This window comes from Episyrphus balteatus, chromosome 3 (assembly GCF_945859705.1).
Source record: "Episyrphus balteatus chromosome 3, idEpiBalt1.1, whole genome shotgun sequence".
NCBI classification, from domain to species: domain Eukaryota; kingdom Metazoa; phylum Arthropoda; class Insecta; order Diptera; family Syrphidae; genus Episyrphus; species Episyrphus balteatus.
In genome coordinates, this window is record NC_079136.1 from 48,152,906 (window position 1) to 48,167,527 (window position 14,622).

The 14,622-nt window shown below is 27.8% G+C and overlaps 1 protein-coding gene across 1 annotated transcript in view; it reads right to left on the minus strand.

Annotated features, from left to right (window-relative positions):
• Nucleotides 1–1,247: 1,247 nt before the first annotated feature.
• LOC129914221 (peroxidase) overlaps nt 1,248–14,622 on the minus strand; it is a 28,760-nt gene continuing 15,385 nt past the window's right edge. Inside the window, exons 7-12 of the mRNA XM_055993363.1 lie at nt 14,203–14,587; nt 13,986–14,130; nt 7,906–8,076; nt 7,102–7,222; nt 1,524–1,683; nt 1,248–1,429 (exon numbers count right to left, since the gene is read on the minus strand). Of these exons, the coding sequence (XP_055849338.1) occupies nt 1,384–1,429; nt 1,524–1,683; nt 7,102–7,222; nt 7,906–8,076; nt 13,986–14,130; nt 14,203–14,587 (1,028 nt within the window). The 3' untranslated portion in view covers nt 1,248–1,383. The remainder of the gene's footprint in view (nt 1,430–1,523; nt 1,684–7,101; nt 7,223–7,905; nt 8,077–13,985; nt 14,131–14,202; nt 14,588–14,622) is intronic.

Consider the following 14,622-nt stretch of genomic DNA (forward strand, 5'->3'; position numbering starts at 1 on the left):
TCAATTTCCCCTCTAGGGAATCACCAAAAACTGCTAACTACCAAGTTTGAAGAAAATCACTTCACTCGTTTAGGCTGCAGCTCCAGATAGAGACAGACACACAGACAGACAGACAGACAGACAGAATTGCCGGACCCACATTTTTGGCATTCTCCATCATCGTCATGTCAAGTAAAATTGTTATCTCGAGTTCGATTTTTTTTACGAATCCTAAACTTGCCCTATAGTACCTATATAGCAAGTAAAAATTGACACAAAAATGGCTGAGTAAGAAATCGTTGAAATCTGAAAACATTCAAAAACGGTTTTTTGACAATAACTTGAAATTTAGAGGGTCTACAAAAAATTTCAAGTGCCAAAATATGATGTACTCAGTAATACCTACGACCTCTACATACCTACAGATGTATTCCCTCAAAATATAAAACTGCAACTTACTTAAAATTTTTTTAATTTGCTATGGAGGATTGACTAACTTAATTATAATCTGAGTTAACTCAATATACTGAACTCTAAGAAATACATAAAAACGAATACCATATTACATTGTTAAAGGATTGTTTCACAAACAAATATTGCTCGATAGATTTGTTCGCATTTGTGAACTTAGCTGCTTCATAAATTTTTCGTTCCAATGAACAAATAAGTTTTGTTTAATTTTCCGGCTATTACTAGTTACATACCAATGTATTTAAAACTACATATATTTCTTTACAAATTTCCATTGGATTTTAAACATGAAAAGAATTGAAGACTCAATTTTCGTTACCTAGACTTGAGCTAAATTAATACATTTTATTTTCTGTTCCCATTCAAAAATTGATTAACTTAAATGGTCTATATGGCAGAGTGCAGTGTGTGGATGTTATTCAATCGGAAGAATATGGCTTTGAATTAAATTTAATAGCCGCATTGCATGTTGAACTATTAAAATTTTTACTATACCATAAGCTAGGAGACCAATTAGCGTAGTAACCCATAAATACATATTTCCATAATAGATACATAAAATAATATTTAAAAAAAAAGAGTAACTATTGATATTGTCTGGATAAAACCAACTTGCCAGTATAAAACATAGCCATTTTAGTGTGTTCTGTGAAGCAAATATTTCAAATAATTTCCTTTTGTTCGCCTTGTCCACGTAAGTATTTGGACTTTAGTCATTAATTTTCTGCGAAATAATCTTGAGAAACTTTACAAAGCTACGTAAAGATATGTAAACAAAATATCAAACACCAAAGCAATTTTAATTAATTTGTCTTTATTATTATTATCTGTTATAGTCACGATTTGAAAAATAAAAAATTAAACTTATTTCAAACCATTTGAGATTGTTCATGGACATAAAGTTTATCAACAAACAATTACTTGAGATTATGATTAATTAGATGACTTTAACAATTCATCACATGGCACAAGGGGGTTTCTGAAACAAAAGTACAAATAAAAATCAAATATTAATTTAATGATAAACTGTTTGTTAACAATTTGTTATTATAATGATTTTGAGTAAAACTTACGTATTTGAAGCAATATAGAATATATTTTTTGGGACTTCTTTCAATCCTGAATTGGCACACATCAATTTAGCAGCTGTGACTTTTTTCAATTTACTTTCAAATGAAACAGGATCAGCAACAAGATTATGATGCCATTGACGGATTTTTGAAAATTGTTCACCTGTTGAAAAAAAGTTATTTTAATCTAAAACATACCAAATATGATAAATATAAAATTTTAAAGTTTTGTTCATATAATTGGCCAGTGTTGTAAAATTTTATCAATTGAAAAAAAAAAAAATGAATTTGAAAAAAAAAAATGCATTAAAAAAAAATATTTGTTGCAATTGAAAAAAATTTGCATTAAAGAAAAAAAAATATTTTTTGGCTATAAAATAAAATGCACGATGCATGTAGCTTTGTAGCTCTTACCTTAAAGCCTTTTATGAAAAAAAAATTAGGGAAAATTATAATTTGATTTTATTAAAATCTTTTTTTATTAATTAATGGAACACCGTTTCTAATGGTTTTGAACAAAAAACAAAGTATGCCATCTAAACTCTAACATAAAAACATAAAAAGGAATTTTTCGAAAAAAAATTTGAAAATCGTTAGAGCCGTTTTTTTTTTAAATTATATTTTTAATAGGTGGATATTATGACATACAAATTTTCTACCATTTTTCAAAAAAAAAAGTTCGTACACATGTTATGTTGAGTCTCGAAATAGTTCACTAACCCGTTTTCAAAAACTTGACTTTTCAAAGAAAAAATTTTGAAATATTTTTTAAAATCCAAAAATTTGTTTTTATCTATAGTATTTATTTCGCAAAGTAAAAAAAATATAAATATTGCAAATAAAAAAATTGCATTAAAAAAAAATATTTATTACAAATAAAAAAGAAAATGTTATTAAAATTCAATGCAATGCAATAAATTTTTTTTCATACAATTTTGAATATTTGGCATGGCATGGTCAAAGAGTCCAAATTCCATAATATTCGACGAAAATTAAAATGCACATATCTTGCACTTAATTTTTTTTTTCAATGTATAACATTTTTTATTAGTAAAAACATTTTTTTATTTTTATTTGCAATATACATATATTATAAATATATTTTGTTTTTTTTTTTTATATGTATTAGACTGGGCCAAAAAAATAAAATATTTTTTTTTTGAAAGTTACTTCGAAAATCTTGTTCAGGATGATGAAAAAAAAATTTGGTGAAAATTTGAGCCGTTAAAAAAAATTTTAAGAGGTCTATCATCGGTGTTTTTTATTTTTATACATGATATGATGTTTTACAACAGAACTGCTAGACGATCAAAGTAAAAAAAATTTCTGTTCATTTTTTCTTGCATAAAATTAAATTTCCTACAAAAAAGATCTTATTGAAAATTTTCGTCAGACGAGTCGTATTCGAGTAATTAAGCTTTTCGTATCAAAACCAATGCCCACTGATTTCAATAGTTTTCTTATGACAAGTATGCAATGCGATTTGAATACGATTATCTTCTAAACGGTTAAAGCAATTAATTTGCTGCCAAAGAACTTTTTATAGAACGTTTAAGTCCCTACAAGAAAACATCTTGCTAATTTGAAAATATTGAATTTTCAGTGAATTAGAAAATTTTGAAATTGAAAATTGATTTTTTAATTTTTTTCTCGATTTAAATCGTGAATAACTTCTTCAGAACTCAATTTAGGGAAAATTACTACAAGACCTTTTTTGTAGAGAATTAAATTTCCTATAAGAATCTGTCGTGGTTTTATGTTTCTATTCACTTATTTGCTCATCACAAAATTCCAAAGTGAAACAGTCAAATTGAAAAAACACTTCGATTTAAAAAGCTTAATTACTCGAATACGGCTCGTCTGACGAAAATTTTCACTAAGATCTTTTTTGTAGGAAATTTAATTTTATATAAGAAAAAATGAACAGAATTTTTTTTTACTTTGATCGTCTAGCAGTTCTGTTGTAAAACATCATATCATGTATAAAAATAAAAAACACCGATGATAGACCTCTTAAAATTTTTTTTAACGGCTCAAATTTTCACCAAATTTTTTTTTCATCATCCTGAACAAGATTTTCGAAGTAACTTTCAAAAAAAAAAATATTTTATTTTTTTGGCCCAGTCTAATATGTATATACCTAAGTTTAAGATTTCTTATAAAAGAAGTTGTTAACCCTTTCGAACTCAAGCTATGAAAATCAATAATAAAAAAGGTTTTTTTTGGTATTATCGGGTCAAAAACATCAGAACTAAGAAATATGAATAGCAAAAATTTATTTTCCAAAATAATAAATAGCAAAACTAATGTGTTTTCCTCATGTTACATGTAAGTAACATGCACTGCCTATGACCATTATTATTATTAAGCCATCGTAACCTAAAAAATTGTTTAATTTAATATTTTTTACGAATTTAAAAAAAAAAAATGTTACATGAGAGTAACGCTGGGTCCGAAAGGGTTAAATATGTACAAGTACATTTTAAATTATCTTAAATTATACCAGCTTATAATTAATTTTTTTCTACAGATTTTTAGATCTTTGTCTTTTAATTTTGTTTTCATAAAGCGGGAAGATTTTTGTTTTTGTCCTTAAATCGATTTTTCCAATTTATTGTGTGAAAAAAAAAATGTATTTACACCTACTAAAATTTTAAGTGGAATGTACATCAGTTTTTTTTTCTGTAAAAACAATTATAATTTAATTTTTGAATGAACTTAGGTATAAGAAATATACACATAAAAACACATAAAATAGCAATTTTTTTATAAAATAACTGAAAAAGCATGGCGTTTGATTTATTTTGTTAAAAAAAAAACGAATTCCTTAAAAACTGCCCAGTTTTCAAAAACTAGATTTTTCAAAAAAAAAAAAAACAAAAAAAAATGAGATCTTTTTTATAAAATCCTAAAATGGTTCTCAAAAATCAACTGGGACATTCTTCTATCTAAAACAAAGGTCGGTTAAAAACTCTAAAATATAAGCAAATACTCAGCAAATCTACTCAAATGCTAAAAAAAAACAACCAAAAACCTTTGTTTTCAGTCAAATTGTATTATATTTGATCGAGTAAAAGGCTTAAATTTTGGTATAAATTTCAGATGATGCCGTCTTCTATCCAAAAATAGTTCTCTCTCTCTCTCTTATTGTTCTTTGATACTATTAAGGTTTTTGTTTGGAATTTCAAACGTTTTTATTTCTGACCAATTTACAAATACATCGATGCCAAATTAGTCATGTGACAATTTTTCATAGAGTTCCAATTTTAAAAGTGGCAACCTATATTTTTCATTTTCAGTACCAATTTTTCTTTCATTTGAAACCAATTTTAATTTCTAAGCTTATAAGCTACTTGAGTAACTCGACAACCAGAAAGGAATGATTTTGAATTTTTAAGTTAATATTATATTGTATTGTACTTCAACTTGCTGCACAATATTCTTTTAAATTAAATAATAACTGCCTTTAGGTATACATATAAGACAAAACAAAATTGAACAAAATCGTTTGAGCTGTACGCATGACAGATGTTTTTTTTTTTTCAAAAAATTTAGAAAAACTTAATCTGTGATTTTATTATAATCACTTACTACATTACGTCCACCGGATTCAACCGAAATTGTTAGAGTGGCAAAATATTGTTATAATTCGAAATTTTTTAAGCGAGATATCCAACCTTTAGGTCTAAGGCTCGACAGTGAACACACGGACGAAACGTCAAGCAGATGAAGAGACCAACGGACGGTATGACAAAAACCACGTTTTAGACTTCTCTATCATCGTTATATTTTTACTTGCTCTATAGGGCAAGTATTGGTTTCGTGTAGAAAAAAAAAGTTGAGGTTTTAATCAAAACCAACATTACGATAATGGAGAAGATCAAAAAGTGGTTTTCGTCATGCCGTCCCTCGGTCTGTGCGTCTGTACGTCCATCTGTACATCGAGCTAGGGCCTAAACGGATGGATGGATTTGCTTGAAGCTTGGTACAGATGACTTTTACGTAATTCCCTAGACCCGTTTTTTTTTATTTTTTTAATATCTCCGTTTTAACGCATATCTCCCATATAACGTTTCCGAGGTATTGCAAATTTCTCGAAAACGGCTCTAACGATTTTGATTAAATTTAGTGTACGTAATACTCTTACTGATTCTAACAAAACTGCGTTTTTAGTTTTTCTCAAAAAATGCGGAGAACGGAAATATGGCGTTGACGTTTTTCAAAAATTGACATATTTTTAAAGTTCATAAATTTCATCAAAGCATAAGTCAATTTTATTCAAAATTTATAGACATAATTTTGAACTGGCGAATGTAAAAAAAAATTAAAAAGTAGTTTTTGAAAAAATTTTTTTAAAAGGTTTTTGAAAAAAATAAATTTAAATGTAATTTTTTTAATTTTCATTTTTTTGTATTTTTTCCAATAGATATTTAAGATAACGATACTTTGAACTACAAGAGCAAGTACGTGCGACCCAGTCGTGCATTTTATTTTTTAAACGAAAGCAATACTTGCCCTTAAAGAGCAAGTAAAAACCCATACTTATTTCATACATACGAATGATGAATAGCTTGTTGACAGTTTGTTGATTTTGGAGTTATATAGGTCTTAACGAAGAATTACTAACTTTTTTTTTAACTTACTACTAAAATAAAATACAGATTTTATGAAACTTTCATTAAAAAAAAGACCATCAAATTTGATTTATAAATACTTTATTCGAGTGCAGTGCACTTATAATTTCCATTTATCAGTTTGTGGTGTATACACTTGTGTTTCTTCATGAAATACAATTTAATTACAAGTTGAAGCGTTGAATGACTCTGCAACCACTATTTAGTAGTAAAAATTTGATTACAAATCTGAATTGATCTAACAAATCTGTGGGTTTGATAGCACTGCCTACGGCTTCAACACATTTGTTTTGAAATGTGTTGTCTTACAATGTAAGCAATTCAAACAGGATTACAAACAATTCAGATTTTATTATCTTTGGTTAGTTGTTGGTTTCATTTAAAACTAAATGGTTAGTTTAGAAAAGGAAAAAATAAGACTTTTTAGTACATTTTTATCAAATTCAAGTCTATTTTCCACAATTCTATAAGAATACGATTAACAAAATTCTTGAGACATTGTTTAATTAACCAGCGTGTATTGACAAACTTAGCTCCACTTAGAAATTATACCAAAAGTCTTTAAAGTAAAGTGAACTTTTTTATTTGCTCTGTAAACTTGATTTCTAAACAATGTTTGTCTACCATAGTCAACACAACACGCATCTTTGATTTTGTCATATCCACACTTTTGCCACCATTCGACATAAAACAATAGCTCAATGTCACACAATCATTATTGTGATATCTGATATCTTTAAAAAAAAAGCTAATTTCTTGAAACACGCAATTGTCTAAGTAAGTAAAGTACAAGATAATAAAAACTAAGTAACTAGTAGTGCTTGAAGTGTAAACAATTTAATTTGGTTGGTCTCTAATTTGACTAATAATTGCCAACTCAAAAAGAGCTGTAAAGTAAAACAAGACCAAACAAAAGTAACTCAAGCGCGAAGCTTTTTCAAACTTACCCAAAATACAGGTGAATGTCGGTCCAACAGTTGAGCCATTAGCAGGTATTTCAGAAATTCCACCGACAATCAAGTCGACATTCGACACATGTTCATAGACGGATTTTAATTTCGTTATTTCCTGCAATATAAGATTTTTTTTTGTTTTTGATTAATTAATTAGACCTAATATAATAGATGAAACCATCTGTGCGGGAATTAGAGGAATGTGATTAATTGTTACATAGTATTAGATACAGTGGCACAAAACGGGGTAAAAATTGGAAATTTAAGCTTGACCAATTTATACCAATCAACAGAAAATTTGACCAAAAAAATATTCCAACCGATAGAGTATTGAAAAGAGGTCTTTTAAGTCTGCGTATTGCTTAAATGTTCAAATTTCAAGTATTTTAAACCAGTTTATACCAATTAGACCACAGAACACAAAATCCATTGAAACGGTCCAACTTTTTTCCAAAGAATTTATTATAATTTAAAATATACCGAAAGACTATCGTAAAAAATTTTCAAGTTAAGGTAAGACTGGTATAAAAAATTTAATTATTTGCCATTTTAAATGGTATAAACTATTATTTATTAATTATTCCAAATTAAGCATACAATATTTCCCACTGTATCTAAGGTATGCTTGCATTAATTTGTTGCAATTTGCCATCGGTCTGACATAATTGGACATTTTTTCAAGGTTTCATACTTTGTTCGCTGGTAATCGTATAATGTTTTTATCCATAGTCGATACACAGTCTTGGGAGGTCTTAAAATCATAATTATATTAACGTGATTGATATGCTTTATACTTACTGCTGGTGCTATGTAATGATTTAAATCATCCCAGGTGGTAATTGGACGACCTTCGCATTGTTCCAGATATTTCACATATCCCTGCAAACCATGATCTCTACCACGTTGTATATCGAATGCTAAGACATTTGGTCGGCTAGGTACGCGAGCTTTAGTGAATTCTTCAATTAACTGAAATAAAAATATGAAAAAAAAATTGGATGATGTAACGTTTTAAGTACATATGTTATTAAAGAAATTAATAAATTAATTTGAGTTTTTAGTTAAATTTTAAAGTTTACTTGATTATTAAGATAAGATAATATATTTTGTCAGCCTAATTAAATATGACTGGATAACACTTTGCAACACAGATTTTAACTTTAATGCCGAAAAAAATATTTTTTCAACAAAAATAAAATGCACGACCGGATCGCTTACTTGCTCTTTTTTTTTTTTTTTTTTTTTTATTAAATTTCTTAAAATTATTAATACATAGTTAATACCTACATACAATAATAATATTATATAGTAATTGTAACAAGATTAATAATTTTTAGAAGAAGGTATCATTCTGTAGCACTTGTGTGACTAGAGGCGAATGATCCGTCATTTTAAAATTTCATTATTTTTTATTATGTGTTTATGGGGTAATATGTATTATGAAATTACAAAATTATAAAAAAGGAAATTAATTCAAATTGCAAAAGAAAGACAATTTTAAGTATGAAAGCTAGTAGAAAAATAATTTGTTTTGATATCAAACTCAGTTTAAAAATAATTTGACCATAGAACTATCCACAGTGAAAAGCAAATTCCTTACTTTATTTATGAACAAATTTGATTGCTTTTCTATTCGTATTTCAAATGGTAGTTTATTAAAAAACCTAGGTGCCGCCGCAGTGTAAAATTTATAAAAGTGTGTCCTATTAGATGAAGGAATATTTACCATTGCCATGTTATTCACTCTTAATCCATAAATGTTTGAACTTCTCAAGGTAGCACTATAACCGCTTCGTAAAAAAAACACTTTCAAAACCTTAAAGATATAAAGATGAGCTATTGGAAGCACCCGAAGATTAAGGAAAAGAGGCCAGGTACTTGTTAGCCTGTTGACTCTACATATAAGTCTTATCATATGTTTTTGGGCAACATTTAATTGTTCTATTGTGCAGTTGTATATTCCACCCCAACTAGCAATACCGTACTGTAACTTAGAGTGCGCCAATCCATAGTATATCTGCAGGAGAATTTTAGCTGAGCAGTGGGGTTTCAAAAGATATATTTTGCGCGTCGCGGATAACATATATTTTTTTAGTTCATCTACATGCGGTTTCCAGCTCATGTTTTTATCAATTAAAACACCTAAATATTTAAAGCATTCAACATTTTCAACTTTAAAACAATTTGTACACATAAAGTCATCAGAAAAGTTTTTTTTGCCACATGTGTGAGCTGATAAGGCAAATCTTGAACAATTAGTGGAATGGAAATAAACCTCACATTCATCAGGGTAAGGACCCTTTAAGCTACAAATCATCATTTTAGTTTTTTCGCCTTTAAGTAATGTTATAGCTTATAGCTAATGTTGCTTTAAAATTAAAGCTTTTTATAGAATAAAAAAATAATTTTAATTAATTTTAATGATTAAATTTAAAAGAAATCTAAGTATGAAAATTTGTTTTTAAAATTACAAAAACACAATTTTTTTAAGGATTTTTTGGAATTTTTTTTTTTTTTTTGAAAATTGTAGGTCCTTATGATTTTAAATTTTTTTTTATAACTCATTAAAATCAGTATGCACTGGGATTTGGATACGAATATTATAGGTATACAAAACATATTTAATACAGTCAAATAAGGAGAAAAAAGGGGTAAATCTCGGAATGAATGTTAGTAGAAATTTTTTTTGCTCAATATCTTCCTTTTGCCATTCTATAACATATCTCAAAAGTCTAGAAAAATCTCATGTCCGCTTGTCGCGATTTCAAGGTCAAATCGCGAAATGGAGATTTTCAAAATTAGCAAAAATAGGCTATGGTATTATATACACATATGATACATGATTTCAAGGTATATTTTAATGCTGATTCCAAAAAATCTAAAATTAAGACAATCCGACGTCTCTGGAAAAAGTTATACCTGTTTTTCATCTGTCAACTCATATTATTATAACAGTTGCAAACTTACTGCCTAAAACCCTTAAAAGTTATGGTAGACGAACCAAATTTTGCATGAAGATTTTAGAATCCATCATTATTAAAAATCAAAACAATCCCTTACAAAAAATATATACACCTACGAAATAATGGTATTTTTTGATGGAGGGGCAAATTTTAGAATATGCACTAAAGAAGATTCTTGTTCATCTTAGGAATAAGTGCAAATAGGCTAATTTTTTCATTTTAATCTTTGTTTGGATATTCTTTAATTACCCTCAAAAATCTAAAAAAATCTCATGTCCGCAAGACCTAATTTTCTTGGTTTGAAAAGAAGGTGCAGATTTTAAAAAATTAATAAGAAAAGTTTAAATTTTTATATGTATACCAACATAAGCGACATGATTTAAAGGTATTTTTTAACACTAATTCCAACAAAACTCACAAACAAGTCAACCTGACCATCCCTGAAAAGTAATGCACCTTATTCATGTTGATCTGACACAAATATATGAAGTGTATAGTTTTCCAATTTTTTAAAATCTGCACCTTATTTTCAAACCAAGAAAATTAGGTCTTGCGGACATGAGATTTTTTTAGATTTTTGAGGGTAATTAAAGAATATCCAAACAAAGATTAAAATGAAAAAATTAGCCTATTTGCACTTATTCCTAAGATGAACAAGAATCTTCTTTAGTGCATATTCTAAAATTTGCCCCTCCATCAAAAAATACCATTATTTCGTAGGTATATATATTTTTGTAATGGATTGTTTTGATTTTTAATAATGATGGATTCAAAAATCTTTATGCAAAATTTAGTTCATCTACCATAACTTTTAAGGGTTTTTAGGCAGTAAGTTTGCAACTGTTATAATAATATGAGTTGACAGATGAAAAACAGGTATAACTTTTTCCAGAGACGTCGGATTGTCTTAATTTTAGATTTTTTGGAATCAGCATTAAAATATACCTTGAAATCATGTATCATATGTGTATATAATACCATAGCCTATTTTTGCTAATTTTGAAAATCTCCATTTCGCGATTTGACCTTGAAATCGCGACAAGCGGACATGAGATTTTTCTAGACTTTTGAGATATGTTATAGAATGGCAAAAGGAAGATATTGAGCAAAAAAAATTTCTACTAACATTCATTCCGAGGTTAAACCCTTATTTGACTGCATTAATTTATAGACCGTCGATTAATAAGGAAGTGTGTTTTTTTTAACTCAGGACTGAAAATAGAAAAAAAAATTTACGAATGGATTGCACGAAGTTGTACTTGTTGTAGTTCACAGTACTTATTTATTAGCTAACTATTTAAAATTATTAGAAGAAAAAACAATCGCAACTTTTTTAAAAAAAAAATGTTGCCTTATAGAGGAATTAAAAATGGATACAGAAGAACGTTTTTACGTTTATGACATTCTGAAGCAATCCACAAATTAATCTATAAATTAAATCCAAGTTCAAAGAATGTTCATAAATCCGTTCTAAATATAGAAATCAACAAAACTTTTCTGACATTTACCTTTAATAACTGTTAAAAAAAAAAAAAAATTTTTATTACATAATGAACCGTTTTATTTGCTTTATTTCACAAACAAATTTTAATCAAAATTAGTTAGAAATAAACTATTTTAATTTCCATTTTTTGACATTTACGGTTAGGCTGTAGCTCAATGTATTGTCATTTCTGATGTTTACGAATTCTAAATTTTCCCTATACATAGTATGCATAAATTTTATCGCAAGTAAAAATAGGAAAAGGCTGATTTTTTAAAAAGAGAAAAGTTATTTTTGATTAAACTTCCATAAATATTTTGATTAAATCTTTTGTGTAATTGTGCAATTAATACCTGCTATATAACCATTTAATAGTTAACTAGTTGGCCAATTTCAACGAACATTTTTATACAGAAGATTTAAAGTAACCAAAATAAAGATGCATCAAAAATATTTCTGGTGCAAACGTGATGCTTTGTAGATAAAGTAGTGTTTTCTTTCCATGCAAAAACTTGTAATGCAAAATCAGTGATGCGTTTATGAATCACAACATTTTCAAAAAAACACATTTTTGATTTTTCATGTTTTTATTTTTAACAAAAACATTTTTGATGATTTTTTTCGAAATTTCAATTTTATCTTTTTTCTTATATACACTTAGGAGCAAAAAAATGGAATCAAACTGGGTTTTGTAAAAACGGTAATTGATCAGGATGTAGTTGACACACATGAATGTTAATGGTACCATTGAAAAGCTTGAAATAAAAGCTTTAAGTAAATGAACTTAAAAATCTGTTCACTTTATAAAGATCCAATCAACATAAATGAATCATGTTAGGAAAAAAGACTGAAATTGAACCAGAGTGTACCTCCTCTGGAAAATTTAACATTAAAAAAATGAAGTGCAATTTATTGACAGATAACGCTAATACTATCGTAAGAAAAAAAAGACTGCAATTTGAAACAGACAGTATCTGGAAAATTAACTTTAAAAAAAAAATTAAGTGCAATTTATTGGAAGATAGCGCTAATACTATCGTATGCATTTTTATATTTTCCCCAACAATTCAAAGTAAGAAATTCAAGCTTTAAAATGAGACCATGAGACTTTAAAGAAAAAATATTTTACCATTGGAATTTTTGTTTTTAATATAAGAATTTATTTGATTCCGTTTTTTTGCTCCTAAGTGTATATATCTATTCTTAAAAATGTCATACCAACGTTTTCTGGGAAAAATTATAAGAACATTATGCATACAGTATTAAATTTTTTTTTGTTTAGCTGGAGTTAAGGATTTTTTTTTCTAAAAATTTCTTCTTAAACAAGATATAAAATGACATACTTTATTTGAAAATCAAATTCATTTAAAACTGTGTTTTAAAAATTAATTCGTTGTATTATGGTATACATGGAATTTTTTTAATGGTGTTCATTACTTAAACCCGATTTCTTGTAAAAATTCAAAAATGACGTTCTTTGAGTTACCACAGAATGCGAAAAAAAATTAAATTGCATTAAGAAATTGAATTAAGAAACAGCTATAATTTTCTTGTTATTTTTGGCAAGCTGAAGATATTACTTTTAAAATCAGATTTTTTTAAAGTTAAATCGAATGACTCTTCTGTTTCAAGTCATTTAGATTCATTCAAAGATTGTAGCTTGCTTAAAAACGGAAAAACTTTCTAAAAAAAACCAAGTTACCTATCGGAAGTTAGTGATGAAACTCGTTTGACCGTGCAATATCAATACAACTGTCACAAGCTAACAACCAGACCACACCAAAGAATCATTGTTTGGTTGTTATAATATCGGTACAACAATTATTGCATCGTCCAAATACAACTTTAGAAAATAAAATATTCAATTCTCGATTTGAACACCTTACACGTATTATTTTGAACGAACAATAATTATGAAAATCACTTGAAAGATTCGAAAATTATCTTACGAAATTCAATGGTTAGATTATTTTGGTCAGTGATATAAATTGTAAAGTATTGCGAAAAAAAATATTACTCATACACCACAGTGATCCGTAATCATTTTTTTTATTTCTTGTTAAAAGAATCATTGTTTCTATTATTATAATGTTTATGTATTATTCTATATAAACTATTTTCCATTTTCCTATTGAACTTCAGTTATTTAACAATAATTTTGACATTTAAGACAAAATCATTAAAATTCATCCACTTTCTTAACTTTTTAGCCTACTATTTTTAACGTTTTAAAATTTTTTCGACTTTACTTTGGTAACTCCAAATATTAAGATTAAATTAAACTTTTTTCCTAGATACAAATATTCGTTGGTGAAGCACCTTATTGTTATATGTGTTGTAATAAGTAAATTGCGAAATAAAGCAGTGTTAATTTTTAAATGTACCATCTAAAATATGCCAAAAGAATATTGTTTACCATTATTGATACTTACATCACCAGCATAAGTTGCATCCATTCTCAATGCCCTTTGATTCAGCAACGAAGCTAAAAACTCATTCAATTTACTTGGCTGATCGAGAGCTTCTGATCTAAATGACGCTTCCATCAATTCAAACAACGCCGAAGCTGATAATTTACTGCAAAATCAAACCATCAATCAAAAAATTATTACCTAATTCACTCAAAATTAATTATATCATCACACTTACCTCATAGCATCCTCCGAATTAATCTCATTATTCATTGGCGATGGCATTCTCTGCAAAACATTTGGCATCATTGAAAAGTAAAACCTTATAGCAGCCACTGCAAACTCATTAGACACTTCCAAGTCCCTCAAATTATTTGCTCTCCTCAAAATCGGTTCGGCATTTATACTTGCACTAATCTTCTGACCCAATACAACTGGCAGCCACTCTTCAAACACGATTTCCCTATAAAGTTGCACATTGAGCTTCTTGGCAGCTCTGAACATAGTTTCATCTGTCCAGTCCGGATTGCGTGTCTTTATTTCCTCGGCGAATTGATTATGAGAGCGCAAAAATATGGTATACAAGATAATCGAGTAAGGATTGCTGTTTACACGAGTGTCACCTAAAGCAAAGCAATTAGCTCTTAGAAAGGAAATA